Raw genomic sequence first — 17957 nt, 5'->3', positions numbered from 1 at the left:
GTGCCTCTCCTCATCAATGAAATGTGACAAGGATAAAGGCCCAAAAAAACCTACTGGGATTTTGTCCACTAATGTTGTGTTTAGTTGGGAGATTTTGGGAGGAATTTGGAAAGGGAAAGGGAAAATGAAAAAGTGTGTGAAACTAAGTGAAATATAAGTATGTTTAATTTACATTTCACTTACTTTTTTTATTTTTCTTTCCAAATTCCTACTCAAATCCCCAACCAAACAGAGCACGAGGGGATTTCAAATTGAAGGGATCCATTGATCTTCAATCGGGTTTATATTGGTGCCATCCCCAACCACCCATTTGAGGCCCTTGATAAGGAGAACTCGACCCCATAAAATGCTTCTCCAACCCTAAGTGGAATATGGCATCAGCCGAACAGACAAGGAGTTGTTTTGACAGTATTTCCCCACCAAGACTCTGGCCAACAGAGAGTTAGGAAACTTCAGAATACGCCAAGCCACTTTTGCTAATAAAGCTTGATTGAAGCACTGAGGATCCCCAAGCCTGAGACCTCCCGAAGATTTGGAAGGACACAAGTGATCCCATCTTTTCCGTGAAATGCTTTTTTCCTTATGAGAGTGCCACAGAAAAGATCGAATAGTGGATTGCATTTTCTTGATGACGTTGCCAGGGATTTTAAAAACCGAAAAAATGTAGATGGGAATGGCTTGAAGAACATGCTTGACAAGAACACACCCCTCCCAGCAAAATTTAAAAATTGACATTTCCAACTCTGAAGTTTGTGTTGAAGTCGTGCCAGGATATGTCCAAACCATTCTGACTTTTTCTGAACAGAGAAATCCATCATGGCTCCCAAATAAATGCCAGGTTGATTGACTACTTTAACCCTAAAGACACAGTTAAAAATAGATCTAGCCTTAATGGACATGTTTGGACTTATGTATGCCTCTGATTTTCGTAAATTAATTCTAAGGCCAAATTGAGAACAAAAAGCATTGAGAAACTGGAGGGGAGTGACGACTAATAGCTATTCCATGGCAAATTCCTTCGTGCATATGAAGAAAACAATCCGACTGAACCTGCATAGTCAGAATAAATAGCTAGGGAGAAAGCGGCTCACCCTGACAGAGGCCCACTCGAGGTTTAAAGAAAGGCGAGGGAATGCCATTAACAAGCACAGAGAACAACAAAGTTGTAACACATTGCATCAGGAGTTGAATCCAATGATCTAGAAACCCAAATTTGTGCAATCAAGCCTCTAATGCTGTGTTTGATTAGGGGATATGGGGAGGGATTTGGAAAGGGAAAGGGAAAAGGTGTGTGAAACTAGGTGAAATATAGGCATGTTTTATTCATATTTCACCTACCTTTTCCATTTTCCTTTCCAAAACCCTCCCCAAATCCCCTAACCAAACACAAGAAAGACCAACTAACATGGTCATGGGCTTTGTTAGTTTAAGGTCAAAGAAAGATTGCTGTCCTTTATGTACGATGTTGAATAAGCAGTTCATGGGCCAAGAGGACATTATCCGATATGAGTCGCCCCATCAAAAAAACATTTTGATTTTCAGAAATTAAACTAGGTAGGTAGTACCATCTGCAATCTATTGGCCAAAGCTTTGGCCCCAATTTTATAAATTACATTGCACAAACTGATAGGGCGATAATCATTCACTGTAATAGGGTTCCGAATTTTAGGAATTAAACAAATTAAAGTTTGATTGAACTCTTTCAGTAAAAAACCAGAGTGTAAAAACTTTTAGGACAGTAGCTGATACAGACGCACCGACAATTTTCCAATATTTTTGATAAAAACCAGCAATAAACCCCATCGGACCCAGTGATTTTAATTTCCCCATTTGAAAAACAGCCATTTTAATTTCATCCTCATTAAAAGTTGCTAAAAGAATACCAATATGTTTGGACTTTAAACGAGTTTGAAGGACCGAAAGCAAATCAAAATGAGAAGGGAAATCACCTGATGGATTGTTGGCGTTTCCGGGGTGTTACCTATGTTGATTAGCAAGAAACAGATTCTGAAAATAGGCTATGCAAGTGCGTTAAATTGTCATCGGTTCAGTCACCAAAGTACCATCCTCCAATTGCAAAGATTGTGTTAAATTCAATGTATAAAGAGAGAAATACAGAGAGAATAATGTATCTATTGATATATTGAATGTTATGGATTTGTTATATTACAATGTTCAGATGACTCTCTTTTATAGAGGAGAGAGTGTTACAAAGGGGCCAAAGGTGGCCGAAAGAGAAAACAGGAAAGCATGCACTAAGGAGACAACAGTATTAAAGTTAGTTGGTATTTTACAGCTAATATATATATGCACTAACATATAATACATATAATATACTAATAGCCCCCCTCAAACTCAAGAAGGATAGATACTAACCAACTTGAGTTTGGAGAGAGTAACAAAACGTAAAAATAAACTGACAAATAAAATATGATAGGAAACACTGTATGGAGTTAGACCGTTGTAGAAGATAATAGGAATCATTTTCGGGACAGTTTACGGGGTCATGCCGGACCGAGGTAGAAGACACTGTGTGGTCGTGTCAGACCGTTGTAGGAGTTAACCGGAATCAATGTCGGGACAGTTTACGGGGTCATGCCGGACCGTTGTAGAAGCTAACCGGAATCAATGTCGGGACAGTTTATGGGGTCATGTCGGACCGATGTAGAGGCTAACCGGAATCAATGTCGGGACAGTTTACGGGGTCATGCCGGACCAATGTAGAAGACACTGTGTGGTCGTGTCAGACCGTGGGAGCCCAAAAGATATATATATATATATATAGATATATCGCACCCTCAAAAGTCGGGCCCAATCTATCAAAAGGCGTGCCATCAAAAGGCGTGCCCAACAGAAATCTGCGAGCGGCGAGCCATCAAAAGGAGCGCCAGACACGCGGCGATGCACGTGACCGACAGAGTGTCGTGTCGTCCGCGTCGTCATTGGCTATATAAACCGAGGCGGAGGCTGTGCAAACCAAACAAGTCTGAAACCGCTGAACATCTTCGTTCTGAAACACTCTGCAACCAACCCTTGCTGACATTACCAGTTTGAAATCGCTGCTGCTCGGAAACACGCAACAACCCAAAACATGGCCTCTTCTTCCCGTGGTCTGCTCACTCTCTTTCCAGACCTCAACGAGTCCACAAGAGAGATAACTGGTGCGGTTGCCCCGGAACCTCAACCAAGCGCCCCTGGTTTTGCTTCGTTGACCTTTCCTATGCGGTCTGTGGAGCAAATAATGGCAGCACAATCAGATATTGAGGCCAATCAGTATACATTGAAGTCATGTGTGGAGACCATGACGGCAGTCACAAACTTGTCGCACCGGCTTCAGAGTAGGACAAATGAGGTGCAGCAGTTAAACGCCCAACTGGCTCTGCTCCAGCGCATGTATAAGGATGCGCGAGCAGAAATATGTGTACTAAAGGCGGAAAACAAGGAGCTGAAGCGGAAGGCCACCATTATGTTCCGATTCGGAGGTTCGCCATATGCTGCGGTGGAGGAGCAAGGGGGAGTGAACGGGCTCGGCGGCGCGGGAAACACAGAGGCCGCACCGTCAAGGGCCGCTCAGGACGGAGGCAAGAAGAAAAGACCGGCGGAAGAGGCGAAGAAGTGAGGTCAGTGAGTGGCCGTCTGCAGAAAAGAAAACAAATCTTTTGTTGTTGTGATGGTGGTCTTTGTTGTTGTTGGTGTTGGTTTTGTTTTTGTTTTTGTTTTTTTTTGTTTTTTTTTTGTGGTGTAAAATGTGGATCGGGGGAGCCTCGACATGAATAAAATGAGTTGGTGTGCAGTTTTGTTTGTTTGTTTGTTTGTTTGTTTTTTTTTTCTTCTTTTTGACGCATACCCATGTTCTTCGGGTGGAAGGCTAAAAATAAAGAGGTAGTGTGAGAAAATGTATGAAAGAAAATAAAATTGAAGAGAAGTGTGTGAATAAAGTTGAAGAGAAATGTGTGAATGTTAAAGTAATAAAAAAGAAAAAGGAAATGTGAGATGCAAATTTGTTTGGGCGGGTCCTACCACTAATGAAAAAGTAAGATGATGGGTGTGCAAACCAGTTGGTGTTCCGTTGTCTTGTCAAAAGATGGAGTAAAAAAAAAAAAAAGGAAAAGAAAGTTGAGTGGGGAACATGAGTGTGTGGAAAGAAGGAAAAAGAAAAAGTATGGATTGGAGAATCTGAGCATCAGAGAAGAGGAGAGGAAAAGGAAGTGGAGACCATGATGACATATACAGGGCTTGATGAATGGCAAAGATTGAGATCTAACAGCAGGAGTCAATAATGTCATTCTTTCCAATGAAAGTGACATAACAGGCTTATGTAATCCAGATTCCTTCAGTTTAATATCATCCATTGAATGTACCTCAAGGTCCATATTCCCACAATCATGATATGATACTAGCTTCACTGCATCACTGGCTGATTTTAGTAACGGTTTACTCATATTTGGTAAAGACATTCTCCTTAGGAAAGATACCCCAAACTTTTGGTGTTCACTATCCATCTGATTCTGGTCTTGTTGATATGGTCCCAAAGCTTCCTCCATGTTTTGGAAGTGGAAGCTTCTCAGAAATGGTTGGTCCTTTGGCCAACCTGAGTGTGGCCAGATTGCTAGAACTGAGAAGACCTCAACAAATGGTGTACCTTCTCAGGGAGACCAACAAATTTCAGAAGAGGGTTCATTGGGACATTGAGGCGATCAAGCCGAAGAAGAAGGCCGGAGGGGCGAAGCTGTGGATGCGGTACTGCTTTTAACTTCAGAGAGAGAGAGGGAGGGAGTACATTTAGAGGACAAAGATGGAGCAGACATTCATCATGATCAAACCTGATGGTGTCCAAAGAGGCCTGGTTGGTGAGATTATTAACAGATTTGAGAAGAAAGGTTTCTCTTTGAAAGGTTTGAAGCTCAGGTTGAGCTCATAGCTCTTCTCTGCGAAGACGAGGATGACGAGACGCGTGGCCCGGCTCCGATCGTCCATTTGAGTTCGTTGGAAGGCGTGTTGGCTCGCGACTGGAGCTCGGCGGAGGTGTGGAAGCTTGATTTGCTGGGCTGAGTCAGACCCGACTGTACGAGTCGGGGCGTGTGTGGTTGACTTGGGTGATCGGATCTTGGTAACCGGGTCGGCCTACCAGGGTGCACTACACGGGTTCTATCTGTGGCAAAGTGGTAAATTGGTGAAGATAGAAGAAGTACCCGATCAGTTCTCGGGATTTTTTTTGCAATCAGGTCGCTGTGTTGAAATCTGATTGGTTGATTTTATGGGATAACACAGCATTTGGGTATGATCACCTTTGAGACTGTGTATATACAGAAGAGAGGGGTTGAGGTCCGGCGGGCGGCTAAGGCGAGGCTGCCGCCCGCCGGTGAAACAAAATTATTAGATTCTTAACCTAGCTCTGATACCATGTTAAATTCAATGTATAAAGAGAGAAATACAGAGAGAATAATGTATCTATTGATATATTGAATGTTATGGATTTGTTATATTACAATGTTCAGATGACTCTCTTTTATAGAGGAGAGAGTGTTACAAAGGGGCCAAAGGTGGCCGAAAGAGAAAACAGGAAAGCATGCACTAAGGAGACAACATTATTAAAGCTAGTTGGTATTTTACAGCTAATATATATATGCACTAACATATAATACATATAATATACTAACAGATTGAATGCTGTTACTGTGTCTCCATGAAGCCATTCAATGAAAAAAAAAGAAGAGTGTTTTGATCCCCTATAGCCATCCATCTTTGCTTAGACCTTTGCGCCCAATAAAACTCTTGTTTCTGCAAAAGACCATCTAATTTTTTCCAAATAGACCAATCTTGTTCAGCCACTGAATTGGTTTTGAGCTGTGCTTGTACCTTTGATAAGTCTGCTCTAGTCTCAACAATCTGACCTTGTAAACTGCGATTAGATAAGTTGCTCCAGTTTCTCAAATGCTTCATCACTCAATTGAGTTGCTGTTTGGCCACAAATTGGTTAGATCCGACAGTGGGAACTGCCCATGCCCTTTGAATAATGGCATAAGAACAGTCATCTATCAACCAAGCTACTTCAAAACGGTTGACCCCACCTGCCTTTCATGATTTGGGAACAAGTATCTAACAGAATAGGACTATGATCAGATCTTTGGATGGGCAATGACAAAAGCAAAGCATTTGGAAACTTAGCAATCCAGTCATTTGAAACTAAGGCCCTATCCAGCTTTTCATAAATTACTTGTTGATCCACACGGTTTTTACACAAGGTGAACCAAACCCCTTTGTTAGGCAAATCCACAAGATGATGACTTGATATGAAGTTGTTAAACCCATTTATTCCCAGAGGTAAATGACTTGAGCCCCCTAGCTTGTCTTCCATCCCACAAATCTGATTGAAATCCCCTATGATAACAATTGGAAAAGTGATATTGCGAAATATTAAATCTAAATTACGCCAGGCCGCAACTGTCAGGGTCATGGTCATATCCCTTACTAATTAATCACATAAATATTTGAAGTATACTTCAAACAACGTCGATCTCCAGAGTTCTTGCATTGAGCATTACGTGCCTCAAGCATGTCACGAACTCATTGAGTAGGTTCATAGGCAAAATAGCAATCCAGGGCTGTCAGATAATCCATGACAGAAATTCTGTTAACATCAACCCCACTAGTGTTGAGGATGAGACTCAACACTCTTTCACTGCCACAGATTGTGGGTAGCATTAGGGGTGTCCTCTCTATGTAATGCAATCCACTGATTCCACGTCCCCTATTGATATCTAGCCCGCCACCATTGTGTGGCACCATTGCCTCAGCAAACACTTCTATGTTGTCAGTCATGCATGAACATCTCATTTTCACCATGCGCTTATTCAGTTCTTCTGACATGAATATAGATATGTATTTCATTTTGGTATGGTGTTCCCAGAACGCTAGATAATTTTTGCTTCGACAGAGCATCAAAGATATATATATATATACTAGCGGTGAGGGCACACGCGATGCGTGTGCATAATTTTTTTAAAAAAATTATGCGATTGAGTCAATAAAAATTGAATTAAAGAACACTACTTTTCAATTGATAAAAATTTTAATATATCCTCATTCATTTTTTTTTTTAATTCATATATTCAATCGCATAAATTATTATTATTTTTTTTTTGAATTTGATATGATATATATACACACATCTCTTCGAGTTCTTTTTTTTTTTTTTTTTTGAGTTTTTAATTTTTTTTCATATTTATGAAATTTCTTTGAGTTAAGAATGAGGATTTATTTAATTAAGAATATTGAGCTTTGCTAAAATTATTTTTATATTCAATTTGTTTTTTATTTATTTATATATTCAATTGCATAACTTTTTTTGAATTTGATACGATATATATATATACACACACTAATTGATCAAAATTTTATAAAACAAAAATCAGAGAAAAAAAAGCCTCGAAAAGTTTCTCAAGGATAAACAACACCGTCTTTGTTCCAATCAAAGAACGACGTGTTTTTTGAGGACATTCTCATCACGACAATCCAATCCTGCAGAATCACAACCCTTATATTGCTTTGCTGCTAAGTGCTAACATTGACGAATCAAGAATTTGAAACAAACCCATTATTTAGCATTATCTCCAAACAGATTGATAAGCATAAAAAATGAACACGACATCGTTTGGCCACTCCAATAAAAGTCACTATTACATCAATCTCCCTACTCTACTTTTTTTTCTTCTTCTTTTTTGGTAGAGTAAAAGAGTTTAAAAAAATTACTAAAATAAAGGATCTAACAAATCAGAAAATAAACAAAAACTAATAAAAAATTCAATTTTGATCTTCGAATGATTCACATAATCTATCAATTGAAGAAGTGGAGTGAAGTGAAGAGAAGAAACCTGAGAAGCGAACATGAGCGGGGATCGAAAGCGAGCAGGGCTCGCCGGAGGGGAATTGGCCATCAAATCAGGAGAAGGCAGACGTGCAGGAGGAGGAATGGAGTTTGGCAGGTAATTGGGGCGGAATCGCAATTCACCGTTGGATCCTGTGGAGGGATCGTCGGGACCGCCATTGGCTAAATCTTCTCTTCCGTTTGCATTGCCCATCCGATTTCACCAAAACAAAGCTTGCTTCTTTGCAGATCTGCTTGTCAAGAACGAACGCACGAATGTACAGAAAGATAGACCAAAAAAAAAAGAGTCTGTATATATATATATATATATATGTTTGTGTATGAACATGACATAGAAAATGGGTTTGTAAAGAATTTGACATACCCTGGTATGGAATGTTGTTTGAGGAGGTTTCGAAATCAAAAGATGAAGCCATGGATAAAGAGACCCTTATGCCAAACTTGTAGACATAGAAACAGAGAGAGAGAGAGAGAAATAGAGAGAGATTGTATAGGAAATTAACTGCTGTGCAGTTTGGAAATGTGAGAGAGATTGTACCGAAAATTAACTGCTGTGCAGTTTGGAAACGTGGGATAGCGAAATTGATTGGTTTGAATTTATCATATTATCCTTAATTATAAATTGATATAAGTGTAAAAATAATATAATTATTTAAGAAGTTATGGTCATTTTAGGGAAAAGAGGAAAAATTTTCTAAGCAAGGCTTCAAGACTCCAAACTTCCTGTTGGCTTTTAATAATAGAATAGACATAGAAACAGAGAGAGAGAGAGAGAGAGAGAGAGAGAGAGAGAGAGAGAGAGAGAGAGATAGAGAGAGATTGTACAGGAAATTAACTGCTGTGCAGTTTGGAAATGTGAGAGAGATTGTACCGAAAATTAATTGCTGTGCAGTTTGGAAACGTGGGATAGCGAAATTGATTGGTTTGAATTTATCATATTATCCTTAATTATAAATTGATATAAGTGTAAAAATAATATAATTATTTAAGAAGTTATGGTCATTTTAGGGAAAAGAGGAAAAATTTTGCTAAGCAAGGCTTCAAGACTCCAAACTTCCTGTTGGCTTTTAATAATAGAATAGACATAGAAACAGAGAGAGAGAGAGAGAGAGAGAGAGAGAGATAGAGAGAGAGATTGTACAGGAAATTAACTGCTGTGCAGTTTGGAAATGTGAGAGAGATTGTACCGAAAATTAACTGCTGTGCAGTTTGGAAACGTGGGATAGCGAAATTGATTGGTTTGAATTTATCATATTATCCTTAATTATAAATTGATATAAGTGTAAAAATAATATAATTATTTAAGAAGTTATGGTCATTTTAGGGAAAAGAGGAAAAATTTTCTAAGCAAGGCTTCAAGACTCCAAACTTCCTGTTGGCTTTTAATAATAGAATAGACATAGAAACAGAGAGATAGAGAGAGATTGTACAGGAAATTAACTGCTGTGCAGTTTGGAAATGTGAGAGAGATTGTACCGAAAATTAACTGCTGTGCAGTTTGGAAACGTGGGATAGCGAAATTGATTGGTTTGAATTTATCATATTATCCTTAATTATAAATTGATATAAGTGTAAAAATAATATAATTATTTAAGAAGTTATGGTCATTTTAGGGAAAAGAGGAAAAATTTTCTAAGCAAGGCTTCAAGACTCCAAACTTCCTGTTGGCTTTTAATAATAGAATAGACATAGAAACAGAGAGAGAGAGAGAGATAGAGAGAGATTGTACAGGAAATTAACTGCTGTGCAGTTTGGAAATGTGAGAGAGATTGTACCGAAAATTAACTGCTGTGCAGTTTGGAAACGTGGGATAGCGAAATTGATTGGTTTGAATTTATCATATTATCCTTAATTATAAATTGATATAAGTGTAAAAATAATATAATTATTTAAGAAGTTATGGTCATTTTAGGGAAAAGAGGAAAAATTTTCTAAGTAAGGCTTCAAGACTCCAAACTTCCTGTTGGCTTTTAATAATAGAATAGATATACAATGAATTCTAAACTTATCTAGAAGAGACCGCATCACCATTCAACTCCCTAGTGTCAAAATAGAACAAACTTGTTGGGAGATTTTATCCTAAATCAAATAATAGTTATGAAGTCCTATTAAAATTCCTTAAACTCGGGTCTAATACCAATTGTTAAGATATCTGTGAGTCCTATTATACAACCAACACTACCTACTTTCATATTTGGATAAATTACAAATACAATCCTGAGGTTTGCTTAAAATAAGAGTTGCCTTTGTAGTTTTAAAAATTACATCATGCCCCTTAAAAATTCTATTTTCATAAAAAATTACCTTTTTTACTAATAAATTATCAAGTCAATTGACAGTTTTTAAAAATACATCATGTCCCCTGGAAATTTTAGTTTCATCACAAATGACCCCATTTACCCATATATCATCAAGTTGTCAAAAATTTATTTCAATTAATAATTTAGATAATTTTGTCAAAAATTTATTTTAATTAATAATTCAGGTAATTTTATCATTGTATAGGAGAGTAGTTAGAGAAAAATGAAAAAAAATAAAGAAAAAATGAACCAAAGAATTGAAGGACAAGAATAAGTATGAAAACAAAACATTTAGCAAGCAACCAAATTAAAAAATCATAACTCATAAAAATGTCAAAATTAAGGAAAGCGAGAAAATGAGAGAAGATTATAAATTCGATGGCCAAGAAATTTGAGAAGGAACTTTGTTCTCAGTGGAGATTGCGAGCAAGATGTCTGTTTTTTTAACATCAACCATTCAGAGCCAAAAGCAGCGTATTTTCTTCCCAAGATTTCTTAGCAAACAAACTAATACATAAAGTAAAATCAAGCAAAAAATAATATATATTTATAAAACAAAAAACAAAAAACTGAATAATAATTAGAGAAAAATTATAAAAAATAATATTTATAAAAAAAAAATCAAAAATAAAGAAAACATGAACCAAAGAATTGTTGTAAGACAAGAATCAGAACTATGAAAACAAAACATTATAAAAATAATTCCCAAGCAACCAAATTAAAAAACCATAAGTCATAAAAATCTCAAAATAAAGGAAACTGAGAAATGGAGAGTTAAAGATTATAAATTTGATTGACAAGAAATCTAAGAAGGAACTTAATTTCAATGGAGAATGCGAGAAATAAGTTTGTTTTTTTAACATCACAACATTGAGACCCAAAAGCAATGTATTGTTCCAAAGATTTCTCGGCAAACAAACTAATAAATAAAGTAAAATCAAGAAATAAATAATATATTTATCAAGAAGAAAACCAAATAATTAAAGAAAAATTATAAAAAAATAAAGAAAATATTAAACGACAAATTATAAGATAAGAATAATTACTATCAAAACAAAACATTATAACAACAATTAACAAGCAACCAAATTAAAAAAAAAAAATCATAGCTCATAAAAATGTCAAAATTAAGAAAACAAAAAAATAGGAAGTTAAGATTATAAATTTGATTGCAAAGAAATCTAAGAAGGAATTTGGTGTCAACAGAGATTGCGAGAAAGATACTGTTTTTTAAACATCAAGCATTGAGACTCAAAAGCAATGTATTTTGGTCGAAGAATTTCTTGGCAAAAAAACTAATAGATGAAGTAAACTCAAGCAATATATATTTTATCATGAACAAAATGAAACAATTAAAGAAAAATTATCAATAATAAAGAAACTATTAAACAAAGAATTATCATAAGACAAGAATAAGAACTATGAAAATAAAGCATTATAAAAATAATTACCATATAACCAAATTAAAAAACCATAATTCATAAAAAAAATGTCATAATTAGAGAAACCGAAAAATTGGGTGCTAAGATTATGAATTTGTTTGCCAAGAAATTTGAGAAGGAACTTAGTCACAACGGAGAATGTGAGAAAGAAGACAGTTTTTCTAATATCAAGCATTGAGACCCAAAAGCAATGTAATTTGTTCCCAAGATTTCTTGGCAAACAAACTAATAGATAAAGTAAAATAAAGCAAATAAATAATATAGTGATCCCGGTTTTGACCTGACTCTTGTGGTATCCCGGACTCGGGTTTAATGCTTTCATATTGTTGTTTATTTCTTTCCTCCCTTGTATCTCTTTGAAATTGGCCTTTGGGTTGTTGTGGTTGTGTTTAGGCAGGTTGGTCGCTTGTTTTTTTCAAACCTTGTGTTGTCCAAAATTTTGGCCCTCTGCTCGAGCGGCACTTCCTGCGCTCGAGTGGGCTTTGCAAACACTCAGTACTTTTGCAGGTCTGCAAAAGTATTGGGAGAGTGATTTCTACGCTTGAGCGGCATTTCTTACGCTCAAGCGGGTAGGTGCTAGAGCGGCCTTTCTTGCGCTCGAGCGTTGGCCTAATATCTGCAAAATTACTGGAAGTGTGTGTAGACACCCCATTTTTGACCGCCCTTAAGACTTGGGCGTTACTGATGGTTTACTTGGTGGAGACAGGTGTGCAGGGGAAATGTTCAGTTTCTTTGGCAAGGAGAGAGGCAAATCCTTCAAAACACTTTGTTTAGGAGTTTGAAGTTGAAGAAGAGAGGAAAGGAGAGGAGAAAACTAATTTGGGAGAAGTTCGGCATGAATCCGGGTAGAAGCGAGTCGAGCAGCCCTCGCTGAATCGGGCTTATCTGTCTGTACGCTTGGATTTTAGCTATGGGGCCACCACCGTCGGAAAGCTTACTTCCGGGGCTTCATTTTGCACTCAAGAATCTCCTAGAGCCAAGTCCGGGTGGGGGAGATATGATCAGTTGAAGTCGGGCATCATCCCGGTTGGATCGAATCTGCGCGGCTTCACGAAAAAGGGCATAACTTTTTGCATAGAACGAATTTTAATGCAAGGTTTGCGCCATTGGAAAGCTAACTTCCGGGGATTCAATTTGGACACCCACCGGCCATTTTTTGACCTTGGCAGCATCTATCGGCAATCTATTTATCCGGCCGACAATTTATTTTGCCGACCGGCACTTTATTGTGCTGACCGGCAAGTTTTGCTGGCCGACGACCTTCCGGAGCATTCTGCAGATTGAGTATATGCCAGCTGTGCCAGCTGGAGGGCACATAATGGATCCTCCATACACGTGTATGGAGGATATGCACCCTTGTTTAGCTTCCTCAAGAAGCTTTACACTTTGTTTTGCTTATAAAGGAAGCTCTCCTCTTCCTTATACTAGGTTAGAAAAACCAGCTGGGATTGAGATATACATCCCTCCATATATCTCCCTCCATCTCTCTCTTTCAAGCTCAAGCATCCAAGTCCCTTGCATCATTCCTTCATCACTACCAAGCACCACCACCACTACTCCATTCCAGCAGATAGGAGTGGCTTTCCAGCAGCTAAGAGGCAACATTTTTCAGTCCTAGAGGCAGCAAAGGTTGGGTCTTCAAGGGTGAGCACTCTTCTCCCTCTTTCTAGCTCATTTCTTGCCTCATTTTTTTAGCCTCTTTGCTTGCTGTTTTGAGCTCCGACCAAAACATAAAATGCCATTTTCTTGAGCTATATTGCATGTTTCGTTAAGGGCTTATTACAGTTTGAAGCTTATTTTTGGCACTTTCTTCATTACCCCTTTGTATGCCATTATTTTGCATGATTCTTTTAGCCTATGTGTGATCTGTTTTCGAGCCTGAGGTAAACTGAAAATAGGCTTATTTTGAGCCCTTCTTCAACATTGAAGAAGGGTTCACCACTGTTTGGGACCTCCATGTTATACTTGCCTTTATATTCTCTTTTTGGTCCCATTTTTGCATGCTTTGGCAGCCTATCATGCTTCGGTTTTTGGCCTTTTTATAGTTCTGAAAATAGTCTTATTTTGGCCCATTCTACATGTTTCATTAAGGGTCTTTGGCCGTTTGTGGAATATTTTGTATACTTCATGTTATAGCCCCTTTTGAGCCTCATTTTGCATTGCATTTCTAGCATGTTTGTATACTGTTTTGGGGTTTTTACAGTTCTGTAAATATGCTTATTTTTGGTCCCTCTTCAATGTTGTAGAAGGGAATTTTTCAGTTTGGGCTTTTCATATATCACTTGCCTCTTTGGCCACCTTTTGGCCCATTTTCTTGCATAAGAACTTAGCCTTATCTATGTTTGTTTTTAGGGTTTTTACAATTCTGTAGATGTGCATATTTTTGGCCCCTCTTCAATGTTGTTGAAGGGCCCTAACCTGTTTGGAGTTAGCAGCTGTGAGTTGCTTCATAACCTCATGTTTAGGGCCATTTTTGCATGCCATTGTTGCCCTATCTTTGCTTGCTGTTTGGCCATGATTTGTACTGGTAAAATGCTTATTTTGGGGCTGTCTTGCTTCTGTCTTTTCATTCCATGTACCAATTATGCATGTTTGGTATAGCTATAGGCCATTTCGGATGCCTAATTTTGCATTTCGGGAGAGATTCCATGCATCGGGTGTGTTTTCGCCTCATTTCGGGGCTGTTTTCCCCCACATTTCAGTGCTGAAATTCCATTAGCATGATTGCATGCCATTTCCATGCTATTGCATTGCGTATGCCATTGCCTCGGTTTGCGTGCCCGTGTGCACGCATTTCGAGGCACTCCATTTTCATTCATCGGCCTCTTATGTGAGTGTGGCTGAGGCTCTCTCATGTTAGTATAAGTCCATGTTGCATTCTATATGCCATTTTAGCCATTGCATTGCATATGCCATTGCCTCGATTTGCGTGCCCGTGTGCACGCATTTCGAGGCACTTCATTTTCATCTTATGGCCACTGATGTGGGTGCGGCTGAGGTCCACTCACATTGGTGTAAGTCCACCTTGCATTGTGTATGCCATGTTTCAAAGCGTTGCACATGTTATGTTGTTAGCGTTGTGCATGCCATGTAGTTGCATAGCATGCTTGTATTCTTGTTTGCATACCTAGGTTGCATTGCATTGGCATGCATGCCTTGCCTCTTGATCATGTGATAGAGGTTGGGCTTTAGTTTGTTTGATTGGTTTGCATTTCATTTGACATGAAAGTTGCATACTTGATTCCTTGGGCCATCATGCATGGAAATGCGTGATTGGTGGTCCGAGAATCGAGGCACATGCCCCTTTGAGTCATTACCATGATAAGGGACATGAATGGTGCATATATGCCTTGAATTGTGCTGCCATGCTTTGCTTTGCACTCTGTTGCTGTCAATTGCAGGTTCTGCAGACATTCCTTGCCGACCGGCAGTATATATTGCCGACCGACAGTAAACAAGCAGCCGATGGATTCATCTTGTGCCGGTGACTACACCACACTGCCGGTGGCAATTCTACTCAGCCGGTGGCACTCCTCAGTGTCCAAGGAAGCAGTCCTGAGGTTTTGGTAGCCTTCAGAGGAGCAGAGGAAAGAAAACAGAGGCAGCCTATGCATGGCGGCGCATTTCCCGAGGCGGTTTACCTGTTTTCCTAGATTAGTTAATTTGTTAATTAATTAATTTGTAATATTTAATTATCTTGTATAGTTAATTAATTTGTAATATTTATTTGGTCCCTCCGAGCGAGGGCATATTTGTAATAAGTGTGCGTGCGTGTGACGTATGTCTTCCAACCCCACTTCTTTCTTCCCTTTTATTTACCTGCTTATGATGGTAGATTAGGGCACATTTATTTTAGCATACCTTATGCTATGCATGCGTGCATTCATGCATTTGTTGACATGCATCAGGCTCGGCACATCATGCTAACTGCATTTGTACTTTAATTTCAAAATTGAATACGTGCATCAATTGATTGCATCTCACATGCCATGCTTAGGTTAGCCGAGCCTACTTCAATTGCATCCCGTATGTGTTGCATTAGTCAATCTACTATGAACTAGGACATGCATGTTTGCTAACTAGTTTATTATTTTGGCACGGAGTACGATGTAAGTGTTTATGCTTTAGCATCCCGCATGCGTGTGAGTGTTGCCATGACAGTATGCTTAACATGTGGCTAGATGCTTATGTGTTATAAATTGTTTGAATGCCTGTGGGTGAAGGTTGGATTGTTTGAGTTGGAAAAACTCGTTGAAATCCGTATTTTAGCCTACTTGCGAGTAGCAAATTCCAAAACATTTTCCCAAAACAAACGGATATGCAATGTTTATTTCCAAATTAGGCAATCTAGTCTATACTTGTTTGCTGCACGCATAACATAGCAATTCTAGGCTAATAACCGGAATAAGAACGCATAAAGTTTTTAAAAACGAATATCACGGTTAGTAGAGGCCGGTCTTCGGACCGGGCGAAAGGGGGTGCTCATAGCTGACCTTCCCCAATCGTACCCTAGCTCCCGAGCCGAGACAACTCCGGTGATGACGGACATGTGGCCTTCGGCACCGAGTCAGGGTTTCCTAAATTCTCCCATAAAAAAATATTTAGGTGGCGACTCTGTATCTGGCAAAGCAGTCCATGTTTGGCACTACTTTTTCAAAAATCTGTTTCTCAAAACGATTTGCCAGATTTGGACTCTTTGGTTCAGATTAAGAACCGTGACACTAATCGAGTCCGAACTATAGTAGCATGAGGCCCACGGGCGCGTCTACAGTGTGTTTTCTACGCCTGATCATCACTTCTTGCGCTCAAGTGGTAAGCATCTTATTGATTGTGTCTTGGTGCTTGAGTGGAACAACTTATTGTGTCTTCGCTCGAGCGTCAACTCTTTCGCTCGAGCGGACTGTGCGTATATTAAATCATGAAAATGACTTTTTACATCACTTTTTTAGACCTTTTCTTCCTAAAACCTAAAGTTGGGACCCTCTCTCTCTGAAACACACACACACACACACATACACACACATACACACACACACACACACTCTCTCTCTCTCTCTCTACATTTTCATCTAGTTTTAGTGATTTCTTTACCCTAATCCCTTTGATAAAAAGGTAGACCTTCTCAAGATCTCCATTTTGATCCGAATAGAGTTGGATTTGGGCATCCTTGAAGTTTCCCTCTTGCTTGGCTCGGCTCATTTATTTGAGGTAGGGATTTTCTACACTTTCATTTGGTGTTTAGCTTAGTTATTTATTGTTGTGTAACAATGGTGTGATTTGGGAGTATTTTGAACAAACCTAGGGTTTGGGGTGTGAAATAAAATGAGGGATTTTTGGTAAAAGTGAAACCAATGGTTATGGAGTTTGAAAATGAAGTTATATTGTATCAAAATTGTTGATTTTGGTACTTAGGTGTTATATGGGAAAAAAAATGAGAGTTTGCCTTAAAATGATTCGAATATTTACTTTGTATATAAATAAATGAAATTGATGTTGTAAATATGAAATTGGACGAATATTGAAATAGATGGTGGAGTTTAGTATGTAATACCTCTTATCTTTGGAAATTTTGAATAAATTATCTGTCTTAAGATTGAATATCTGTTTAGAAATAACTGTATTAGACTATCGGTGGAGAATAGTCATGATTGTTATAGCAATTTCATGAGGATTAGATAAATTGAAACAAATCTATTGTTGATTGTAATTGAATATGACCATGTTTTAAATACATTGTATATGTATGATGTTTGGGAGGAGAAAATGGATGTACACCATTGTTTGGGAGGAGACAAGGGATGGACTTCATTAAAAACTAAGTTGGCCGGAGTGTCTAGGTTGAAAGTCCCGAAATCTTGTGTATACATGGGTGCCGATCTCGTGGACGGAATTTCTTTAAAATGGCAGATTGAAATTGTTTATGTGGTAGTGTATTGAATTGAAAAACCACTGAGTTGTAGTCTCAGTTGGGTTGTTGAAAGATAATGAAATTGACTCATGAATTGAGAAGAATAAATGAATTTGAAATGAATTGAAGGAAAATGAATTGAAATATGACATTGATGCTTTACTGTTATATAAAATGTGGACATTTTGTCACCAGCTTTGTATATGTACATTGTACTTATATTTTTGTTAAATCTCATACATTATGTTAGATTGTTCTTACTGGGCTTTGGCTCACCTTAATTAGGAAAAACATTTTCAGGTGTTGGTGACATACCTCCACCGGGGGCAATAGCTTGGAGGGACTTTTGGGAGCAAGAGCTTCTTTATTTGTTATATTCTTTTGCATAGCCAAGGGCTTAAATTGTATTGAGCTAGGCT

At 38.3% G+C, this 17957-nt stretch overlaps 1 protein-coding gene across 1 annotated transcript; it reads right to left on the bottom strand.

The window, feature by feature from the left end:
- Positions 1-6052: 6052 nt before the first annotated feature.
- LOC145791788 (uncharacterized) lies at positions 6053-6457 on the bottom strand. The gene has a single exon (XM_082872227.1). The coding sequence runs from the start codon at positions 6455-6457 to the stop codon at positions 6053-6055; it is 405 nt and encodes a 134-aa protein (XP_082728353.1).
- Positions 6458-17957: the final 11500 nt, after the last annotated feature.

This window comes from Camellia sinensis, chromosome 5 (assembly GCF_055761805.1).
Source record: "Camellia sinensis isolate YWXY chromosome 5, ASM5576180v1, whole genome shotgun sequence".
In the NCBI taxonomy this organism is placed as follows: domain Eukaryota; kingdom Viridiplantae; phylum Streptophyta; class Magnoliopsida; order Ericales; family Theaceae; genus Camellia; species Camellia sinensis.
This window is presented reverse-complemented; position numbering and strand designations above follow the sequence as displayed.